The sequence below is a fragment of the Prionailurus bengalensis genome, chromosome D4 (assembly GCF_016509475.1).
Source record: "Prionailurus bengalensis isolate Pbe53 chromosome D4, Fcat_Pben_1.1_paternal_pri, whole genome shotgun sequence".
Classification (NCBI taxonomy): domain Eukaryota; kingdom Metazoa; phylum Chordata; class Mammalia; order Carnivora; family Felidae; genus Prionailurus; species Prionailurus bengalensis.
Window position 1 is genome coordinate 6,012,740 of NC_057359.1, and position 24,611 is coordinate 6,037,350.

Genomic DNA, 24,611 nt, shown 5'->3' on the forward strand with positions numbered 1-24,611 from the left:
TCATCTGCATAATGAGAGAAATATTAAGAAAGTAATCCAGAGACATTCTGTTACAGAGTTAAACTTCCAAAAAAGAGTCAGCCGCAGAAGCCAAAAGAAAAGAGAAACCCTAAAAAGAGACTGGTTAGTAGCTGGGGTAAGAGGAAAGGGTCAGAAGCAGGGCGGGGAGAAAGGTTGAAAATATAGAGAAGGATGGAATGAGACCAGCAATGATGAGAGGGTTGGGGTTCCCATCCTATAGAAAGACAAAGAAGGGGTCAGACGTCAGCATCAGTCTGAGAGTCAGAACTGACCCCTGAAGCTACAGCTTGTGAACCTCAGCCACTGGAGCCGGAAGGAAACAAGGAAGCTGGTCTCTGCTCAAGATGCAGGAGGGTCCAGTCTCCCAAAGTCTTACTTAAGCAGGTTGATAGACTAAGGTTATTTAATTCAAGTCTGTAGGTAACCAATGGGAGAGACTGCATTAAAAGCACCTGAGAAAACAGAAAAATCGAAGAACTCAATACAGTGTTGTCCTATGGAAGCAGGCAGGAGCACTTCCTGTAGTGATGGAAATGTTCATATTTTCTTGGTCTAGCATGTAGCCTCTTGCTACAGGTGGCTACTGAACGTTTAAATGTGACAATGTAACTGAAGAAATAGATTTTTTAATTTAAATTTTTAAATTAATTTTTTAAATTTTAATTTTTTTCAAGATTTTTAAAAATATTTATTTTTGAGAAAGAGAGAGGGAGGATGTAAGAGGGGGAGGGGCAGAGAGAGAGACACACACACAGAGGATCCGAAGCAGGCTCTGCACTGACAGCAGTGAGCCCGATGAGGGGCTGAAACTCACAAACTCCAAGATCATGACCTGAGCCCAAGTCACTCAACTGACTGAGCCACCCAGGTGCCCCAAATTTTAATTTTTTAATAAAAACAGCCACACGTGGCTGGAAGCTACTGGGCAGGAAAACTTAAGTATGGATAAAAAGGATACAGAGGTAAAAGGGCCAGAAGCCACAATCAAAATACACATCACCCTGCTCTTGCAGGTTGTAAATCTATCTTTAGAGAAAAAATACATGCAAGCCTTTAAAGGCTATCTGATAAGAAAGATAACAAGTTACAGAGCAAATTTCTATTTCTGACAGTATAGCAAATTAGACACCTTAAATGACTCTCCACACTGAAACAACTACAAAATTAAATAGAGTAAACACCTCAAAACAACTGAAAATACTGGGAGGTGAGCGTATCAAGTTATTTTGCCCTGAATTTTTCCGCCAAACCCAAAAGACCCTGACTTCCACTTCTGATGACTCAAAGCATATGGCGGACAGGAGATAAAGCTTAGAGCCTGGCCAAGGCAGGGCATCTAAGAGAAGATATCTACATGATGGGAGGGGCCGCAGGGGCGACATTCCCAGTACAAGGAAGAAAGAGCAGCTACCATGTGGAAGGTAAAGAAACAGCAAGGGACACTTTCACGTTTGTCCATGAGCGGAAAATAAAGATTCTTCCTCTGAGAATCTGCAATCACAAGTCAGTCCTCTGATGTATAATTTGTGCAACTTGAATGGGTCCAGAAAAATTTCAAACAGAGAATATAATGCTAAGGGTTCCAGACTGATGTAGTCCTCCCAGGTAATCGGCCATGAACACATACAAATCCTCTCTGCAAAAACTCAAATTCAATTTAGGTCGCAAAGCATTCAAACAATTAGGTTTGAAGAAAATTAACCAGCTCTCAATCAAAAATCCTAAAATATATAAACAAACTAATAAAAGCCCAAAGAACTAAGGCAGTAGAAACAAACTCAAAGGTTTCAGATACTGAGATTAACAAAGAATACAAAAACCATTTTTTTTTACTATCTAAAGAAATAAGAGAACATTGAAACCAGGGGGCAGAATGCATACAGATTAGAAAAGAGCTAAGTAAACCCTCTGGAAATAAAAAAGACAATATTTAAAGCAGACACATTAAGTAGACTATTAAGCATAAATGAAAAGAGAATTACTGTACTCAAAGATAGGTATGGAAAATTTTTATAGAATTCAATCCAGAGAAACAAAAAAAGAAATGAAAAATATTAAAAGGCAGGTTAAGAAACATGTAAAAAAAAAAAAGTGCAATGTAAGTCTGATTAAATTCCCAGAAAAAGAGATTAAAGAGGCAATATTTACAGAGATAGTGGTTTCCAGAACAGTTGAATCCTCAGATCCAGCACGCCTGAATCTCAAGCAAGATTTTAAAAAAAAAATGAAAAGAATTTAGAAAATTCTTCACCTTCCCAACAGTGAAACCACCTCAGAGACAAAGAGAAAATCTTAAAAGTATCTACAGGGAAAAAAGCCAATCTCCTGAAAAGGAACTACAACTGGACCAGAGACTTCCTAATAGCAACAGTGAAACCAAATAGAGAAAAAAGCCAATCTCCTGAAAAGGAACTACAACTGGACCAGAGACTTCCTAATAGCAACAGTGAAACCAAATAGGGAAAAAAGCCAATCTCCTGAAAAGGAACTACAACTGGACCAGAGACTTCCTAATAGCAACAGTGAAACCAAATGGTACTCGAACTTCAATGTACATAGACACAGTAACTGTCAATCCAAAACTGTGTAACAAATTAAACCATAATTAAATTACAAGGGCAAAATACATTTTCAGGCAAAAGAAAAAATTGGGTTTATCATCACGAAGTTTTTAAGGAAATTCCAAAGGACGTACTACAGGCAGAAAATGGTCTCAAATTGAAGGTATGAGATCTTGTAAGAAATGATGGGCAAAAATATTGATATACATGTGGGTAGCACTAAATCAACATTAACAGTTACATATTTTAATGTTTCCTGAGATTTTGACATCAGATACCTTAGCTTCCTCCTTGAGGCTAATCAGATTTTTATTATCAGATTACATTTAGATGGGTGCCTCAATTTTTTTGACATTTTTTTTTCTGATCCAAACATCAGAGAAGTTTGTACAGTTATATAACAATTACTCTTAACATGGGAGCATATCTAAATCTGGGAGAGGAACAGAACACAGTTTGGAAAAAGGCTCCCAATTACTAATGGGAGCACAGTATCAAATCATGAGACATGTAGTCATGAGATTCTACTGCCTGTTAAATACAATCCTGCAAAGGAGACTGGCTTAAAAACATATTGCTTTGTTCATCACATTTGTTAACTATGTGCCTCTCAATAAACAGAACTAGCGTGGTGCAAAGAGACAGATATATCCTACACTTCTACACTGAGCCTAGTAGAAACAAAGAACCGTACACTAATAAGTTCAATAAAGCATTATCAATAACAAGATGTTATGATATGCAAACTATATCGGGGCACAAGAGGGAATGGTATTCTATCTAGTTCAGAAAGAAATTTCACTTGAGCTGTATCTTCAAAGACCAACATATTCCCTCCATAGAGAAATATGGGACATTTCAGGTACAGAGAACAATATGAGACAAAGGCTGACTGACTCTCAAGAATCTGTAGGTAGTCTGGTAAAGTGGAAGCCTGCAGTTCCGAGCCTATGGGCAGGGTACCCCAGTACTCCAGAGTACTGCAGAAAACTCACAGGGGGTTACATGAGATCATCTTCCAGAGAAAATACAGTGCTAGACATAGGATCTGTTGTACATGATGTGAACTATTAGATCCAGGTAGTTCACAGCTGCAACATTAGATTGTGCTGCATTTACTTTGATGATGTTACATCTTCGTGAAGATGGCTTTTTAGGAGTTGCTGCAGAAAAAGTGTCATGTGAAAATCAATGTGGAACAGGAATTATGGGTGAACATACCCGATCTCATTCCAAGGTTTGAGAAATTGTATAGTGTCCAATAGGCACAGACATCCTATTAGTAAAAATCAATGATTTTTTTAAGATTTATTTTTGAGAGAGAGAGCAAGGACGAGCGAGAGCAAGCATGCACACACAAGTGGGGGAGGCAGAGAGAGAGGGAGAGAGAGAGAATCCCAAGCAGGCTCCATGTTGTCAGTGCAGAGCCCGACGAGGGGCTCAATTTCATGAACTGTGAGATCAAGACCTAGGACAAAATCAAGAGTCGGATATTTAACTGAATGAACCACCCAGGCACCCCAAAAACAGTGTTGAAGATTAACAATAAAATACTATTTTTCTTTCCGTTTATGAGCATTATTTTTTGAAAATGCTACTAGGGTTTAGACCTAACAACTTTATAAACAGAACTTTTGGTATTTCTTTTAACATAGAGTTACTGTGGTAAAATTATGGAGACACAAAGGGCAGAGGAAACCAAGAAATAATGCCAGAAGTATTTGGCAGAAGACCTTACATGCCACATATGGGGTAGATACTGATGAGGAGTTCATCAAATATCTGTTTCCATACTCAAGCTCTCCATTGCCCACTTCTGCCTAAAGGCTTGGAAAACCCTAAGGTAGCTAATGTGACATAATTATAGCCGATTAAACAAAAACTTTTTTAATGTTTATTTATTTTTGAGAGAGAGAGAGACTGAGTGTAAGCCGGGGAGGGGCAGGCAGAGAGGGAGCCACAGAATCCGAAGCAGGCTCCAGGCTCTGAGCTGTCAGCACAGAGCCTGATGTGGGGCTTACACCCACAAACTGAGACCATAACCTGAGCAGAAGTGGGATGCTTAGCCGACTGAGCTACCCAGGAACCCCTAATTATAGCCAATTAGATGTGAAGATAGCTGGAGCAGGTAGGAGAGGAAAATGCTCCTAAGAAAGCTTTCGCTTTCCTGATCAAAAAACAAATATGCCGTTTCCTCCTTTCTCCTTGAATCAAACGCAGCAATAATGTCAGGAGCTCAGAAGCTGCATGCGACCATGGAGGAAAGGCCAGATGAAGGCCAGAAGCAGCTAAACTTTGGATTTCTTCCTATTAGAGAAAATAAATCTTATTTAAGCCACAGTAAGTTGGGTTTTCTGTTAGGTTCAGTCCAAAGTATTTCCAATGACAAAGACTTTAGACTTAATCCTACAGGCTCCACAAGGGGTTCAGAAAGAGACTGTTTTATTTACTGCAGTGTACCTACCATTTAGAACACTGCCTGGCCTACAGTGGGTATTCAATCGGTATCTGCTGAATGAATACATTGAATTGGAAGGCATAAAACAACAAAGGCAATGAAATCAGGTAAGAGACTAGAGCAAAGTCCAGAGAAGGATTATACAGGGTAAAGTACCCTTAGGAGCCTCCCTAGCTACACAGAAGTCCCTGGGCCACACAGAAACTGTTACACGGTTGAACACTATCTGAACGATAGCATGCATTATTTAAGTTTGCAATCGCTACACATACCATTACCTGTACGTTAAAAATTAAAAATAAGAAGGAAAATAAAAAGGACTCACCGGGATATTGTTTTGCTGTTAGCTCTAGTTTATGAGACAGCAGCATAGCTCCAGTGGTGTTATCTATTGTATAAACCTGTACAGAACCACTGTGAAAAATAAGCAAGCTTTTAATGAAAAAAGATAAATACAAATATAGAAAGCATTACTATGGAATGATTATGTTCTGCTGGTAAGAGTGTAAACTAGACTAAAACCATTTTGTAAATAATTTACAGTCTCATAAATCTGAACAAACGTGTGTTTGTAATCCAGTAAATTTTCCCTCTAAACATAGCCCAGAAATATCCTTGTCCATGTTATCAAGAGGCATGCTCAATGTTCATGACAGCATTGTGTATAAAGGCAAAGAAATGGAAACAGTCTGAATGTCCAGCAAGAGAAAAGAAGCATACACTGGAGTATTCTCATAGAAGAGTATAGCACACAGCACTGACGTGCGTTAAAATAGATAGCGGACACATACATGTTGGTATAATTGTTTCTATACAGTGAAAAACATTCAAAACACAGTACACACATCTGTGGTAAAAATGCAACAAAAAGCTAATGGACACACACACTCTACTGGTAGAGAAGGGGGGTATTAAAGAAGAGGAAGAAACGGGACCTACTGGTCCTCAAAATGTGCTATTCCTCATGCTGACAGCAATTTATACAGATTTTTATTTTATTATTTTTATATACTATATCATTTTTTGTACCTACACACACGATGTATGTTCTTTCATGTACATGGTATACATAATGATTTCATTTATGAAATCCTTACAAGGATCAAATTTACAAAGGGCCAGAAACCAAAGCTAAAACTTTGTATATTATTTCTAAGCTACATTTCAAGACTGACCTACAATCATCATAAAACAATACCATTTTTGCTTATGAAACTATTTTCAGATCAAAAATTTAACACAAATGTTGGTTTTAAAATACTGTTAAATCTAAGGCTGCTTTTGCACAAATTAGGACGATACAGGTACATGACTGCCAGAATGTTCTGGCACTTATGCGTGCTCTTTTGCGGTACAAGTCAGATGGTCTCCACAGCAGTTCTGATCCATATCCAGCCAGGTCAACTCTTCCCAAGGATTAGGACTGGGACGAAACAAAACACCTGCTGCAACAGGTCGCTTGGAGTTACCCACAGCTCATTGATGCTGTGTGTTTTTGGTTTTTTTTTAATGTTTATTTTTGAGACAGAGCATGAGTGGGGAGGGGCAGAGAGAGAGAGGGAGACACAGAATCTGAAACAGGCTCCAGGCTCTGAGCTGTCAGCACAGAGCCTGACACGGGCCTCGAACCCACAAACTGCGAGATCGTGACCTGAGCCGAAGACGGATGCTTAACCGACTGGGCCACCCAGTCACCCCTGATGCTGTGTTTTTAAATCTCTTTTTCTGTTTCACTGGATCATTTCTCTTGCTGTGTTTTTACGTTTATTATTATTTACTTCAGCAATGTCTGATGTGGATCTTTTTTCTGTTTTCCATGTTTAATACTCAAGAGAGACCCTCTCCAGCTCTCTGGAGTTCCCTCTTCGTGCCACTCTGTCACCTGTGCCTGTCTGTCCTGAGTCTTAGCTGCTCTGGTCTCTCCAGATTCTCACTTCCTCATAATTCAACTCAGGGAATCTGCCAGGATCTGTCTTGGTCTCAGGCTGCAGCCTGGAAATGCAAAGCAATTAAAGCTGAGGCATTTATAGAGTTTTCTTATTTGTTTCTCATCTTTCAGGGATCAGTGTCCACTGGTGCTCGATGTCTCAAATTCATACTGCCATAATGTTTCATATTTTTGTCCACTTTTCCCTCCATATGGGAGAGAAAATCTGATCTGTTATTCCGTCTTAGTCAGAAGTCAAATGTCTGTAAATAGGTATCTTTCCAGACTACCTGCCCAATTCGACGCTTTGCTGAAAGATAGCATTAGGTAGCTAGCAGGTGTTTACTTCTTTTTGCTTTGCATTTGAAACTATCATGTGGTAACTTTGGGTTGCTGAGCTCTAACAAGTCAGTGAGGAGAGTCCAAATATTTCTACAAGAAACTGGTGTTAAGCCAACACTTACAGAATGACAATTGACCTTTTTATGTATTCTATAAAGCCTCTATTGTTTAAATTATTTTTATTTCCATTTCTCATTAAACCATTATAAGAGAGAGATTTTTTTCATGTGTAAGACACTACTCACTGACCTCCAAGCAAAAATGATACCTCTATAATAGAGATACGGCTCTTACACAAGTGACCAAATTTAGTATCATTAATACTGGGACAACTTAACGTTACTGATCCATGGTGCCACGGTAAGTACATGACATCACATATGACAATGTTTACCCAGCATCTAGTCAAACCTTTAAACATAAAGGTAACAGTAAGGCTGTAAGACTGATCCCCTGCAAGCTGACATCCTAAAAGTTAGCTTCTTACACAACTTAAAGGATACCAGCTACAGTTTAGTGTTCAGGACAATTAATCCTGGTTAGGACTGGAGGGTCAGAGCTAGAAGCCACTATTACGTCACACAGCTACAATCACAAAACTTTCAACCCCAACCCATGATCACACGAAGGAAAAGGAAAAGGAAAAGGAAAAGGAAAAGGAAAAGGAAAAGGAAAAGGAAAAGGAAAAGGAAAAGGAAAAGGAAAAGGAAAAGGAAAAGGAAAAGGAAAAGGAAAAGGAAAAGGAAAAGGAAAAGGAAAAGGAAAAAGGAAAAAGGAAAAAGGAAAAAGGAAAAAGGAAAAAGGAAAAAGGAAAAAGGAAAAAGGAAAAGGAAAAGGAAAAGGAAAAGGAAAAGGAAAAGGAAAAGGAAAAGAAAAGAAAAGAAAAAAGCTGGTACTCTCCCAACTGATGGAAAAGTAAGATGACTGGAAGGCTGAAGGCTGAGATTCCACCTCCATGACCCTGGTGAGGGGATCCTCTCATGGATCCTAACACCGGGCCGCGGCAGAGCCACCAGCGCTAGCCCTGACTGCGGCCAAAATGGAGGCACGCTAGCCACCACCCTGTCCATGCTGATGCACCAGCCCTCTTATCATCTGACAGCACTGGCTTCAAAGTTTCAAGCATTATAGGTTTAAAGGAACTAAATGAATACCATTATGAGGAAACAATGAGACACATTTAGAATATAGAACATTGTATAAACAACCAGCCTGGACTCTTAAAAAAGTTAATGTCATGAACATAAAAACAGTGTGTGGGTTGTTACAGGCAAAAGGCCACTAAAGGGAAATAATAACTAAATACTGATTGACTCTGGTGAAAATAAGGAGCCACAGAAGAAATTCTGGTGACAAATGGGTTAATTTGAAGATGAACTGAGTATTAGTTCTTATCTGGGATTTATCATTAATTTTAAATTATAAATTCTCATTAATTTTCTCATGACAAAAATATTGAGTTTATATAAGAAAATGTCCTCTCTTTTTTGGAAACCAAGAAACAATGTAAATGTCCATTAACAGCAAATCAGATAAATTAGGATACATTCATACACTAGAACACTATAAATCAATCAAAAATGATTTCAGCCACTGGCAAACAGCATGGATGAATTTCACAAAGCTGACTGAAAGAAGCAAGACCCAACACACAGAATATGATTCTATTCCTATAAAGTTCAAAACCAGGTAAAACTAAATTACGCTCTTTGGGAACGCATGCATGGGTGGGAAGCTATAAAGCCTAAGGAAATGATCATCACAAAAGACAAAAAACTGATTACCTTTAAGTGTGTTGGGGAGGAGATGGGAGTTATGATTTAGGAAGTCACAGGGTGGGACTTCCCACCTTGCAAAACTATTTCTTGACCCAGTTGTGAACAGATGGGTGTTTGCATTACAATTATATTTGCAAAACTGAATGTTTGGATTATGCACTCTCCTACAAGTATGTTTTTATTTTACAATATGTAAAAAAGGTTATTATGAACCTTAAGCCAGTAAGTTTGACAGGGATATGAACGAAACCAATTCCCAGAAAAACAGAACTTGCCAAAGTGACAGGAATACGTAGAAAATCTAAACCTTCTTAAATCTACTTTTAAAACTGGATTAAATCAGTAATCCAAAAAATTCCCACAAAAAAAATTGTAAGCTCAAACAGCTTCATTGACAAATTCAACCAAACATTCAAAGATAAACAGAGAAAGAGGGGAACCAGTCCTCAACTTGTTTTATAACATAAGCATAACCTTGGTTAATAAGGAAAGGAAAAATTACAGGCAAAATGTACCAATAAACAGATTTAAAAATTCTAAACAAAATGTGACCAAATCAAATCCGTGAATATGGAGAAAAAAAAAGAGTACTCTTCCTTCTTAAACTAAGCTTAATTTACTTTTAGTCTACATTTATCTCTTCAATGAGAAGCAGTGCTGAGAACTCACCACTTTACAGATTGAGAGTGTAAAGAAGGTGATGATTTATAATGTGCATTATTTACACTTAAGAAAAATACTGTGATACTCAACTTGATGTACCTAGAGATAATACTAGATGTATGTTCTACAGACCCACCAAACTTCACTTTGAAGTTAAAAAAAAGGCTAAAAAAGCACTACACATATTGTAAAGTATTCCTTATTAAGTAAGGATCCAATATAAGCTTTTTACTTGAGCTAAAATATAAGTTTGAGAAAGTCAGGTACCTTAGTGTTTTCCATCATATCTCGAGCGCTTAGAATTGTGCCTCGTGCATGGGAGACACACAGACACTTGTTGAATGAATAATCTGTATTTAATTTTACGTCTAAAACCTACATTATTGGAATTAAAACAAGAAACTGATATCAGGTATGAGCTGTAAATGTGCTCATTAACTAAGTCACATCCACAAATTCAAAGGCAACATCAACACTGATGTCTTAAAAAGAAAGGATTATTTCAAAAAAAGAAAAATATCTTCTTGATCCTCTTTTAAACAATCAAGAACAAAATTAAATTTTGGCTGATTCAATCTTTTTAACTTATAACTCAATTTCCTACCACTGGAGAAAAGCTCATCTTTACAAATTAAAACATTCAATATCTGAAATCTGCTCTTTAGATTTGTTTACTTCAATCTAATAAAATACCTCCAGATTTTATATTACAGCTGATTCCTAAACTATGATAGGCATGACGAGGTTTACAAGTGCATGCACAACATTTTATGCTTCAAAATATATATTAAAAAAAATTTAAAGACCCATTATTTTTGCCAACAACTCTTAAAATGAAGAGGACTCTATCAATTACCTTGCACAACCAAACGCCATGAGTCGGTACTTGTTATTTACTGCTACACAAGTTCCGTCAACAACATCTTGTGGCCAAACTCCATGGAGCTGCTGTAATAAAGAAAAATAACGAAGGTTTTAAAAGTGCTGTCCAAATATACTGTAATCAGTATAATTCTCCTTCAGGAAACATACAGTTCCATAAGGCTTGGCTTGATCTGGTTTCACAGGAAAATATCCCATCAGGACTACCATCTGAATTTTCTCCCTTAAAGTATCAACTTCATTCAATAGTTCAATAAATATTCCCATTTGATCTCAGCCCAGTGCTAGCTTATCTACTCATAAAACACTAAAAAATGGACAATCTGCAAACCCAAACTAAAAGAAGATGACTTTCCTGTTAGAAAGTAAACCTCTTACAGCAGAAACTGAGTCTAACTTGCCCCCTACTATCATCCTCACCACGCAGCACACAGTGTTTAACTTCTCCCTTGGCGGCAAAGAGTAAATTTATTTGGTCTAAGCTTTAGAAGGAATTAGTGATTTTCCAGTGCCCACTATTCTCTATTATCCCTTTGTTTTACAGTACGGCACGTCACCTGGTATGGCTAACAGCGTGGTACCTGGCAGTCTGACCCAACATCTCAGGTCTACTGTTCACTTGCTGAGACCATTATCTGACCTTTCCAAGCCTCAGTTTTCTCATCTGTAAGTTACTTATCTCTTAGAGTGTTTTGAGGATTAAATGAGAACATACATCTACGTAAATTACTTAATACAATGGCTAACATTCAACAAGTTAAGCATTCAATCAATGAATAAATTATTAAGCTTAAATGCTATTTTATTTACTTTGAATATAGAAACAATAGATCCAGCTCCATTGTATGTTTTTATTTGTCAAATCAAGGATGTCTTAGATTATAAATTCTAAGGCTAAGGTCATCGTGACTATTAGTTTAGTAAGCACAAAAAAACCCAGCACACTACAATATAGCACTCATTTCTGGATGATCCCAACAGTAAACATTAGAAAATCCAATATAATTATAGCTCTGTGTAAAACAGAACACTATAAATTTTATTTAATTCCCAAATGAGCTATATAATCCACTATTTAAACACGGCATTATGTGCTTTCTTTTTCATAGGAATTTTATTTTTCATTTTTAATAATAAGACTACAAACTATTTTAGATGACAAAAAAAGTGTAAAGATAGCACTGAGCATTATTTCTGCGGACCACCACTCAGACTGAAATTAATTCACTGATTTCTCTAACAAATATTTTCCAGCACTCTTCACCAAGCACTGCTCTAGGTGCTAAGGATATGGCAGGTATTCAAATACACCAAAACCCTTGTCTGTATCCCTGCCTTATATGTTAGGAAGCTGTCAAGTTAAAAAAATTGTATAGTATATTGGAGGTTGGTAAATGCTATAGAAAAAAACAGTGAAGCAATTACAGGGAGTATAGGAAAAGGATATAATATTAAACAGTTTTTCCCATGAAGGTACATTTAGAGGAAAGTAGCGAAGGAGATATATACCAGGTACAAAGGCCCTATCACAGTGGCATTTCTGGCATGTTCAAAGAACATGAAACAAGCCTAAGCAGATGGAGTAGAATGGGGTAAGGAGAAGTAACAGACGAGGTAAAAGGGGTAAAAGGAGACCAGATTTATGGGGCTTTGAAAGCCACTACAAAAACTTCTTGGGTTTTTTCTCCCTTATATATGGGGAGTCACTGGGGGGAGGGGGGCGGGTCTTTAATTTTTTTTTAACTTTTCCATTATAATTACTCAATTATATTAGAGAAGAATACACAAAACCAAAATTGTACATCTCAATAATATCATAAAGTAAACACTTGTGGAATTAGCTAGCAGTCAGGCCAAGAATTACCAGTATCTAAAAATCCAACAGTGACCCTCCCAATCAATATCCCCTCACACACTACTACAAAAGTAACCGGTATCCAGACTTAAAAGGTAATCCCTTCCTTCTTTTTTTTAGACCAATAATATTTAAGAACATGCATCCATACAAACTCTAATTTAGAATGGCCTATGTTTTTATTTTCCTTTAATTTTACACAAAATAAAATCATAGCACACATTCCTTTGTGCCTAGCTGCTTTCACTCAGTGCGTCTGTGAGACCCATCCACATCACCACACACAGCTCTGCTGTTCACGCTCACCATAGCCTCAAACACCAGGCTTAGCTCACTGGGCCTATGCCTCCGTCACCCGATCAATCTTTACAGTCTCAGGCACATTTAAAAGTATTTTTCCTCCAGCTTTTCTAGTTGTCTTCGGCAGGTTTTGTCCTAATTATCTAAACCTACTGAAGGGTTCTGAGCAGAGGAGTGACATAATCTGACATATTTTAAGACATCTGTTAAATGCATCAAAAAATGTCAAACAATTTTTACAAAGCACTTAAATAATGCCTAACATAAACATGTCATCAGTGTATTTCCTAATTACCAGTAATACACATATGTATTCTTCTCCTGTAATTTGTATTTTCTAACTTATTTAATAATGTCCATCTGCTTTTCATTATTTTTTAAATTCTTAATTTATTGGAAAATTTTCTTTAACCAAATACTAAGAAAATTAGTAAAAGCTGATCATCAGAAATGAGTTACTTCTTCAGTTCTAGGATTTTTGTTTTCAATAAAAAACATTTAAATCCCAAACATAATTTACAAATATACCTTGTAAAAAAATTATTCTCCAAAAGCTTATTTTTATTCTTCTATATTGACATGTTACCACAAACGTACTGTTTAGTACTTCATTATTTGAGTAGAGATGATAGTGGAAAACAGTTTTAGGAATATTAAAGCTGACATTGTAGGAAGTAATATGCCCTTAAAAACTTAAAATCTTTTTCGGTCAAAGAGAGCAGACTGAATATCTAGCTTCTCTGACTCTTAAATCCCCAACTTTATAACAGCAAAGATTTTTTTCAAAAAGCACAAACTTACAAGGAAAAAGAATGGGTGAGGAGGTAGAATCATTAAGTTTTAGAAGCTACGAAGCACATGGATGAGTAGAATCCTTAACTTAGAGAAACAGCTAAATTTACACTGTAGGGCACACAGAAGGCCTGGGGATTGAGATTTCTCAGAAAGACTGAACCACAAGCAGTGGGACTGGTTCACAGCCTGTAGAAGCACCAGCTGGGCAGTCCCACAGTACCTTCCCAAACTCAACAGCTAAGAAATATCCCACCTTCACTCCAACAGAAAAATGGAGATTTTTTTCTTTGGAGAAAAACGAAACAAAAAACAACCCTAGTGGTTTCTGGACCACACTGAAAACATGGGTAAGTGAATATGGACCCTCTAATTTAACACGTCTATAACTTAAATCCAAGACTACTGGGATGGCCAGGTACGTATTCTCTGGAAAGGACTGCAGACTCTCTTCCAATGAGCACCAGATACAGAGAGGGGAGGGAAGGAAACAATCCAGTCAGCTCACCCTATGAAGATAAGGGTCAACCAAACCCAGCAAAACCCACAGCTTTCAGTGAGTCCAAATTTTTATTTTGGGTCTCTGTCACTGCAACCAAATTCATATATTAACTAAACATATATTAATTAACCATAAACTATGGAAAGAGCTCTTTCAAATAAAGGCATTAAGGAAATCCTCAGGATGATGGACAGCCCCAAAATACAACTGTGTTAAAGGTATAGTGAGCCAGCAGCCCAGTTTGGAGCAAGCCAGAAGGTTCCAAGAGAAATTACTTCAAAGAAGATGAAACAAACAGAACGTCTAATGTGCCTGAAGGAATTAAGAGGATATTTACACAACCAGCAGACAGTCTAGGGTTGAGTTACTGGTAAGTACATAAAAAGTAAATAAACATAAAGAATAATTATTAATTCCCAGTGGGAGGGAAACCTGCAGGAAAGAAAAAATAATCACAGCATCCATGGCTCAGGTACTAACAGGTTTTATATAGCAGTAACAATATAAACAATGAATAGTAATCTAATTAAAATCAAAATAACTGTATTAGGAAGACAGGAAGAATATATGAGTGCAGTAGGAACAGAGAAGCAAATGAACTTTTTCTACAGAAGGAGTCAATAAACCAGCTAAAAACTAAAAATTAAATACTCAGAGCTGTGGAGATAAACCGCAAAATAACCAGTAAAGAAAAATAAAGTCATTGTCTCTGAGAATAGAAATTGAGTGTGAAGAGTGCAAGAAAGAGGGAAGGAACTATCATTTTTCTTCAACACATCTAATAGAATTGTCTACTTATATTATTTTTAAGTATAATATATGTATCATTTTGATTTACAAATTAGTTAACATAACCCTAAAATATTAAATAAGGGAAGTGGCAGTGGGATTTAATAACAAAAACTAAAACTGGTAAATGCAAAATAGAGAAAATAAACACTCCAAAGTAAGTCATACCTCTGCAGTAAATCTACTTGACACTGGAGTAATAAATCCAATTTTACCATCGTTAAACACAACAGCAAATCCATCAAGTGTGGCACAGTATTCCATGTCTCTGATGTGCACATCTGCAAAACCCAGGAATGAACCTGCTGATGAAAACATAAGTACATGAAATACGAATATAAATACAGTAAATAACTCCCTCACATTTCTCTTTGCAAACCCTATAAGGACAGTTAAAAGGGCAAAAATAATGACCTAACAACACCAAACCATTAAACTATTCCTTCCTACACACACACACACACACACACACTCACTCTCTCTCTCTCTCTCACTCTCTCTCTCTCTCCCCACCCCCTTGCATAATTCATTCCAAAGGAAAAAAATCACTGCCCATCCATAAAAATATCTAACCAGATTATATCAAAAATAAACACCTGGCTCCACCTCATGCAGAAAGTATACCTACCTCTAGACGACTGCAGATCTACTGAAAAGGGTACTGTGCAAAGATTAATAGCTTTCCTTCCGTTTGTCATTCCTTCCCAGTGAATAAGATGAAGAAGTCCATCAGAAGTAGCAACGAGGAGATCCTCCAGCATGGACTGCAAACTATAGGGAAGTAAGCAATTTAGAATCAATGAACTTTAGGAGAGCACACTGGGAAAGCAAGGAGTATGAATGTAATGGCTCTGGAGAATGTTCATATACAGTGGATCATGAAACCACTTACAAAACTGTCATTTATCTACAATTTAGGTATCTAGTAGCTTCATCTTTGTATAATTTAATCTAGAACCCGAAATTCTGGATGAAATACAAGACTATGTGCAGCCACAGTCATGAACTGATCAACTTGGTTAAAACTAGAAATACTCAAACAGTAAATTCAAAGATGAAAGACGATAAATGACAAGAAAGGACAAAGGCAAAGAAACCATAAAAAGAACAACTTATGACAGGCTGACAGTCTGGAGCCATAAAGTACAGAGGTAGTAATCCTCTAGCCTTGGCCACCAGAACCTTCCCCAGTGATGGAAATGTGTTATCAAACATGGTAAGCAGCAGCTACATGTAGTGACTGCATACCTCAAATATGGCTACTGTGACAGAAGAACGTATTTCTTAACTTTGCTCCCTTTGAACTAACTGAAATTCAAGGAACTTCATTTGACTAGAGGATACTTTACTGGAGCTCACAGTTCTGGGTATTGTTGAGCCTCATGTTGTTCATTCATACAAGTATTTATAAAGCCCATGCTCCACGACAGGTGCCATGTTCTGTGCTGGCGATTCTGGGGTGAAAACAATAGTTTCTCCTTTCAGAAGACCTCTCAGTTGACTTAAGTGAGAATTATGGAGTATGATCTCCACACTATTTACAAAGAGATTTAACATTTACTTACCTAATGGAAAATAAATGCCCACTTTGCTCACTCTTATGTGCCCAGCCCCTAAGGCAGTGCTAGTTATGTATGGCACGCAATGTTTGTGGGAGGAGGAAAAAGGGGAGAAAAGGAGAGAGGAAAAGGGAATCCAAGAATAACATTGCAAAGGCACTGGCATAGAGGAAGAAAGAGAACCAGGGGAACCAGAGGAAATTGATATAAAAAAGCCAAGGGAATAGATGGATGGAAAAAGTACTTAAGAGTATCAAATGCTACAAAAAACGCAAATGTAAGAAAGAAATGAAAAAGTTAAAAATGTGGTGTCCATAATATATACTCCCTATTATATTAATACTATTAAAATTCTTTTCATACTTAAGAAGAGTATATTTCAGAAATATTTTAATCCATAATGGTGGGAGAGATGTTTTTAATGTTTTAATTCTTAAATAAACCTTCAATCCTTTAAAAGCTGAGCTCAAGGACTCATTCACCAAGAATTTCAGACAATGAAGAACTGTTTTCTTCCCAACTACAAAAATATTAAAAAGAGAAGAACATTCGTAATCAACTGAGTTTACAGAAAGTTCACTTTTTGAAATACTATATATTCTTCCCTTTCAAATTTGTAATTTAGTGCAACATTTGCATGTAGCATGGAATAAGTAGAGAATAAAAACTTTAGGTTTTACATCTGCCACTACATGTCAACAGAAGCAATTTAGTGGACTAGTCACTAGCTTACCAGTGATTTTCATTCAGCAGGAGTCAGCCTAGGTTTTTTCCAACTATATCCTCCCTCTCCCCTGTTCCTATTTCCCTAGAAGAATCACTGCATATGACAGTTAGGAGCAAGACCAAGGTCACCCTGCAGGAATTTAACCACCTACTAGGCAAAACTCAGCACTCTTCTGACAAAGTTAACAGAATTCAGAATCTCTACTTTGTCATCCCCAGCGCTAGGACAAAAATGACCAGATGTGTGGGGACAGGAAAACGTGACCCAGAGTCAAGAGAAAAATCAATCAATATAAATAGACTTGGTCAATCCTGATGTTGGAATTAAAAGATAATGACTTTACAATAACTATGGTAAATATGACAAAGAATCCACAGGAAAAGATAGATCCTCCTCATTCAACTGAAGTAAATAAACTCATTAAAACAAAGGCTGAGGTCAGTTGTTAAAATACGGAGTACTTCCCTAAAGTTAGTAAATAGGCCTTGCTCCACACCACACAACTATGTGCCCACTGACTGCTAGTGTTACAAAGATCTAACAATTAAAGATTGATTCCTGGAATAAGGGGATATCAGGATTCTTTACCAATAATCACTGTGACAGGTCTTTTCATGCTGCACTGGTTTTTAAGTAGTTTGAAACATCACTCCTGGGTATAAATACACACAAAATATACATAAATATACTCTAAGTTATGTCCTCAGAGAGCCTCTCCAATCATTGACTTCATGGGCTTTTTAACAGCTAACTGATATGCCCAAGGTGCCTCTCCGTCTCCTCCCCACCCCACCCCTTAATTTAGGACCTTAGAAGAATAGTATCATCTTGAAAGCAGATGGGGCACCTAGGTGGTTCAGTCGGTTAAGTGTCTGACTCTTGATTTTTGGCTCAGGTCACGATCCCAGGGTTGTGGGACAGAGCCTCGCGTCGGGCTCTGTGCTGAGCATGGAGCCTGCTTGGGATTCTCTCTCTCCCTCTCCACCCTTCCCCCACTCAGGTGTGCACTCTCTCTCTCAAAATAAATAAAATTAAATTTAAAAAAATCTAAAACATAGATTAGCATTTCTGATTAATCAAATATTCTTAATGGGACATATATCATTCATAATCAGCAATTCTCAAATATGTAAATATATTTAATACCTAACAAATATTAAATACTATATACTAAATACAGCTTTCCTAAGTACCTGGAATAGAGGAAAATAAGGAATAAACTGTGGTATTTACTAATATTTATTACCTGCTATTAGTTAGAAACAGACTAAGGGTTTAATTACAGATCATATCAGTACTTTTCACCTTCTAAACATTCTCTATCCTCAATAACACACATTGGACGTTTACCATTAATCCTATTCTTTCTTCAAGCAAAAATTAAAAGATGGCATATTTGCCATATTATGCCTACAAGCAGAAGTTTTAACTATTATCTCTAATTTCACAGGATTTCTATTTTTGGTGGTGAGCAGGAAGATAGTTGGTTACAAAGTCCAAATACTGTGTCTTCTCCCTCAATGCAAAATCACATAGGATATCCAATCACATTTCCAACAAGTATGCATTACAGGTGCTAATAATAATACTGCTCTGAAAAGCAATTATTTTTCTGAAGTTTCAAGATAAACCTTAGAGATTTCCTATCACCTAAATTTGTAGTGTGTATTGAAAACTAGCACCTGACTAAAACAAACAAAACCACTTAGCACCTGACAAGTTAAACTTGTACAAGATGACAGGATTTCTTTTTTTAAAGCCTCTTTTTCTATCCCATCCCCATGATCCATATGGTCTGCCGTTGGATATAGGTAGAGAGCCATATCTGTACAGGTCCATCTAGCTTGTACCCAGAGACATTCCAAATTCCTTACGTCGCAAGTTACATTCTTAAAAAGAATCTCTGTACTGAAATAACATCTGAGGTCAAGAGTACCTTTCTGACCAAGGTGATCATAACTTAAACTCAATCCTTTGTAACCCGGATCACACTGATGCAAATAACAAGAATAAAACAACATTCTTTTTCTCTGAAGAAAATACATAAAAAGATGGACTAAACACAGCAAGACAATAGCCAGCCACTTGCATACAATTTTATTTTTTTAATGTATACCAGTATCTGTACTGTATTCTAACAAAACTAATGGTGAAAATAGCCTTTTATTAGAACTGTGACTGAGAAGAATTGAAAAACATTGGTATTACATTTATATAGTTCAATATATTCGTATTTTCTTATACATTTTTCAAGAACAATACATATTTTAACACTACCAGCTCCCTTTTAAAAACAAATATTGAGGTGCCTGGGTGGCTCAGTCGGTTAAGCATCAGACTTTGTTTGGCTCAGGTCATGATCTCGTGGTTTGTGAGTTCGAGCCCCGCTTTGGGCTCTGTGCTGACAGCTCGGAGCCTGGAACCTGCTTGGGATTCTGTGTCTCCCTCTCTCCCTGCCCCGCCTCCACTCACGCTCTCTGTCTCTCAAAAATAAATAAACGTTAAAAACAAATATTAGCATTATTATAGAGTACACCTTGCTTTTTTCACCCAACAACACATTTGGGAAGTTTCTTCAGTAAAGAGTGCCCTCATTGTTTCTACACATGCATACTGTTCCCACTGTGCAGAAGGTAAGAAAAGCTTTTTAACCAGCTCCCTACTGATTGACATTTAGGTGGTTTTTGATCTTTTGCTATTATAAACAATGAAAAACCCTGTAAGCATGTCATCTGAATTACTATATTTGTATGAGTAATTCCTAACAATAGACATGCTGCACAAAGACCATGAGCTTATGTAACTTTGATAGACACTGCTTAATTAATTTCCATAAATACTGTAGAAATTTATACTCCCACCACCAATGTATAATATTGTTCATATCCCTGATCTCCCCCCCAAACAGTATTTTACCTAACTGTTCATATGTGTAAGTCACTTATTTACTCTCCTAAAGGAGATTATGTAATATATTAACTGAAATGTAGACAACGAAAAGAAATTGTTTATATTCTGTGTCCATTTGTTCTACTGTCTTTTTCTTGCTGTAAGAAGTCTTCACATACTGTAAAAATTGGACTTTGTGGTATTCACTGGAAGTATATTTCCTTGTTTTCATTGTTTATGTTTTCCTCTGATCATACTTATGGTTGGTTTTTTCCCCCAGTTTTTTTTAACTTTTATATAATCTAATTTATCAATATTTTTCATAAGAAATTATTTGCAGACATTTTGACAAGAAGATTTTAATGACTCCTAACAAAATGAATTTTGAATTACAATACTTCTTTCGCTAATATTTCTTATCATTTTTTAAAGCAAATCTTATTAGAGATAAGGACTACTGGCCATTTTGATGCAGAGAAGGCTGGAATATCACCGTTATAATTTCATAATTGCATATGTCTGGGCACAATAACAGCAAAAGGTTCTTGAAGGCCAGTTTCAACTCTGAATTCAGTTAAAAAGAACTCTTTGTTAAAAAAGAAACAAAAAATACCATTATAGTGAAAACTTTATGTTAAAAAATGTACTTTTAACAAGACCCACACATCAGACAACTAGAATGTCAAATATGAATTAAGGAAATAAGGCCAAATTACACATACACTTATATTTTCTGCCATGGATATAAAATAATTTTTTATATTTTGGTAATTCTGGCCTTAACACAAAACCTTTATTCATACTTAGATCAGAAAGCTTAACTTTCTTCCAAGTGCATAAATATTTTCCAAAAACTTAAGAGAAGGTATTAGAAACAAAGCCACTTTCTCTTTTCCTCAACTTCTATGATTTTTATCAGTATCAAGTAACTATGCTGTATCATTCAAACAATTCTAGATCTTACCAAAAAAGATAAATTTCTGAAAAAAATTATAGTTGGTATACTCAATTTATGGGCTTTATATATTTAATAAATAACTGAAGTATAATAATGTACCACCTAGGGGTTAATCAAGCATTTAGAGCTAAAAAAAAAATTATTCTCAGTGAAAAAAATGAAATAAACTTTCTTACTGATCATGTGATTGATCAACTACATTGTATACTGTCATCACAAAACGCTAAATTTAACCAAGGTACTATACCTCATGATGGGTGCTTGCAAATCCAGTATTTTCTTCATTTCTAAATTTAATGCTGGAGCACACTGTTCTTCCTTAAAATGGGGTGTCCCCTTCATTTGTGGACTTCCTCTAAAAAAAAAATACAAATATACAGGATTAAAGAGAAAGATATGAATTCTCCTCCACTCTGTGACTCATCTGTACCCAATCAGAGTAAACACAATCAAACTTACAAATCAGGCATTAATCCCTGAAGTTCTCAAATGAAAAATGGACTTCAATTCCATTGTAGCAGAGTAAGCAGTTAGACAAAGGGGTTCAACCAATGTAACTAGTGTTGGGGAGAAGAGCAAAGAATCTTAAGGAAAAAAACAAAGCAAATTCTCAAGAGAACCAATAGACATTTTTAAATGACTGATGGCCCTTTCCGAGGTGGGCGACTTTGGGAGATAGACAACGTTTCTACCTACTGCATGTCCAAAGGGATCCAAATCCTCACCTCATCTTACCTTATGCCACACAATATCCTCGTTCCTCTATCCCTTGGGTTATGTATCAGAATTAAGGTCAATTCAGGGATGCGACAGGAAATGTTTCACATAAAACTTGGTAATAAATGGCAAAATGGCTACACCTGGTAGCTCCCTGCTACACGAGAGGTGACTAGATCAATGGCAACATAATTGAGCCGCCACACACGACCCCGCAAAAGGACCACACGATAGTTCTGGGATCTTTATCTCTGCATGCATGGGACCATTCTTTCTCAATTCCTGTGCTGGGATTTAATAGCTGTCTCTTCTCTTGCTACCAGCTATCACTTACCCTTGGCAACAATGAACCTGCCATTTCTCCCCCTTCAGTCACCTACACTATTAAAATTATGTGTAAACAGTCTAACATTCAACAGCTTTTAAGGTTCCTGGCTTGGTGAAAATTGATACTTTTTCTGCTTTCTGGTTTTAAGTTATTTTCCGTATGGAAGCTTGGCGGTACTTCACCCTGGTCTGTGACTGCCATGACCTGGAATATCTGACTCCTTGTGTACGTCTGAATGGCTAAACTGGTTAATGTTACACCACACCGGTTCAGATTTAATTAACATGCTTGCTGTGACAGCTACTAAGAAAGACACCATGAGTTATTAGTTTACAGAACTCCTATCTGGACTGCTAATCACACACACACACACACACACACACACACACACACACACACACACTATAATGCATCTCCTGAGACATTCTCCACATATATCTAATTTTAAAGTTATTTTTCAAAGTACTACATACACACCATTTAAACCAATAGTGCTAGAAAGCTTATGACAAAGGGGAAAAAACAGGTTTTTTTTGTTTTTGTTTTTTTGTGAGGACACAACCAGCTTCAGTTTTTAGCTATTACCTTCTTCTAATTACCTGGATGTTTTCCCACAATACATTCACGCTGCTTCAGCATTATTTAGACATTATCTACTAACTTCCCATTCTTATTCTCCATTTTTCCCCATCCTCCTAAGTACACAAAAATGTTTTCATTACGATGATTAAATAATTTTTACTTCTGGGTCAAGAAGTATTCAGTTCTATGTAAGTATTAACTTAAATAGCTTGTTAATTTTCCTGACGTGAACTTTACTGCATACTTTCATTTACTTGGTTTTCTTTAAACTTATACCTAAGTTTTCTCAGACTCCTTAACAGCTTTGACAAAAACAACCCTCAATATAGTCTTCTATGTGGCCAAACCTGTCACAATAACCTATTATTTCCTCCCCCCGCCCCACATCTCTCCTGGTGCCCAATTGCCCTAGTGACTAAGTCTATTGCAAAGTATCATCCTGATAATTTCCTTTGTCATCATCCTGATGACTTCTTTGCTTCTTTCCTATGAGCCTTTATTTTTTTTTTATTCCTCTTACTGGGGTTACATATTCTTGTGGGTTCCTGGAAAGGTGTTATGTGGAGGAACTCAGCAATTCTCATGTCCAATATGTCTTTGACACTTGAATGGGTATTTGGGTAGAAATTTTTAGGCTGCATATCGCAACACAAGATGACGCACATGCAAAGCAATTTATTACATCAAATGACTGTTACAATCAAAATATGTATCACAAGAAAAAAATATTATGCAGCCCCCCACCCCCCCAAAAAAAGGAAAGGTGGAAGAACTCTCTAGACTCCTTGGAACGATCTCCGGGGTCTGTTGTTAAGTGAGAAAAATCAAGGTGCACAACAATGTATATAATCTGCTACATTCATATGACAGGGAAGGAAATAACAAATGTTCATACACATGTGCTAAATTTAAAAATGAAAGAAGAGCCAAAAGTAAAATGAAAATGGTTATCTACGGGGGAAGACAGAATACAGGGTAAAGAATGCCACATTTTTTTAAACTTTGGGACATGAAAATATTTTATGTAATAAACCAAATTAAAATTAAAATCAACAATAACCAATCTCTAAAAACAGAAAAGAAACGAACCTAACTGTACATCAAGCTAGCAGCACAAATAAGAATTATTTCAAGTAACTTTGAAACACAGTAGTTTGTGCATCCTTAATGGGAAACTTCCTACGGACAAAAATCAAATTGTATTCAGTAATAATACTGTTATAATAATAGTGGTTATTATTTTGGAGTCACTCTGTATACAAAAGGATAAATCAAGTAAGTGATTATGTTTACATTATTAGGAACCAAGATTATCAATAAGAGAAAATATACAAATATAAAACTAGAGAAGTGAAACTGTAACTTTTAAAACTTTAAAAAATTTTAAAGCTTTTAAAAACTTTTAACTTCTATCTTAATCTTTAATTTGAATTAACGATATCAGTATTAACTCACAGTATCTTTTCTTCTTTCTAAAATTTACTTTTTATCTCTGTGCACTAAAAAGTCCTAAAAGCAAGTATAACCAATAACAATCAGCATCAAGTCAGTCTTCAAAATATTATTTTGCACAGAAAGAAGTCAAAGGTCTTTGGAGAGTTGACTTACTCCAAGACAGGGGCAAAGAATTGCTAAGATGAGCCTTGGATCTGACAAGCAAGGATGCCATTTAAATAACACCATTTTTATGGGCTCTCTGACAGGCTAACGATGTGACAATCTGATCAAAAAGAATGACTGCAATTGGTTAAAACTCAAAAATGTAAAAACCCCTGCATTTACAACAATACTAAAAGCACTCATTAGTTGGTTGTGTCTGGAAGTTCTTAGGACACAACTGGTTACTATAAGAAAAGGGAAAGAATCAACCATCTATTCTTTCTTCTTGTAGACTGTATTTCAGGGTAAACATCAAATAGATAATGAAATAAAGTTTTTCTTTATATAATGACAGCTACAGAATGCAGCACAAATGGTAGAG

The 24,611-nt window shown here is 36.5% G+C and overlaps 1 protein-coding gene across 3 annotated transcripts in view; it reads right to left on the bottom strand.

Annotated features, from left to right (window-relative positions):
• The window catches only part of RIC1 (RIC1 homolog, RAB6A GEF complex partner 1), a 135,584-nt gene that overhangs the window by 35,220 nt on the left and 75,753 nt on the right, over positions 1-24,611 (bottom strand). For 2 of the 3 annotated variants that reach the window (XR_006295066.1, XM_043566524.1), the window contains exons 4-8: positions 21,251-21,358; positions 15,499-15,641; positions 15,039-15,175; positions 10,607-10,698; positions 5,366-5,454 (exon numbers count right to left, since the gene is read on the bottom strand). Coding sequence is in view for 2 of the 3 variants with exons in the window: in XM_043566524.1 (XP_043422459.1) it covers positions 5,366-5,454; positions 10,607-10,698; positions 15,039-15,175; positions 15,499-15,641; positions 21,251-21,358 (569 nt within the window). In the remaining variant the exon portion in view is untranslated. The remainder of the gene's footprint in view (positions 1-5,365; positions 5,455-10,606; positions 10,699-15,038; positions 15,176-15,498; positions 15,642-21,250; positions 21,359-24,611) is intronic. The other variant, XM_043566525.1, reaches the window with a different exon arrangement.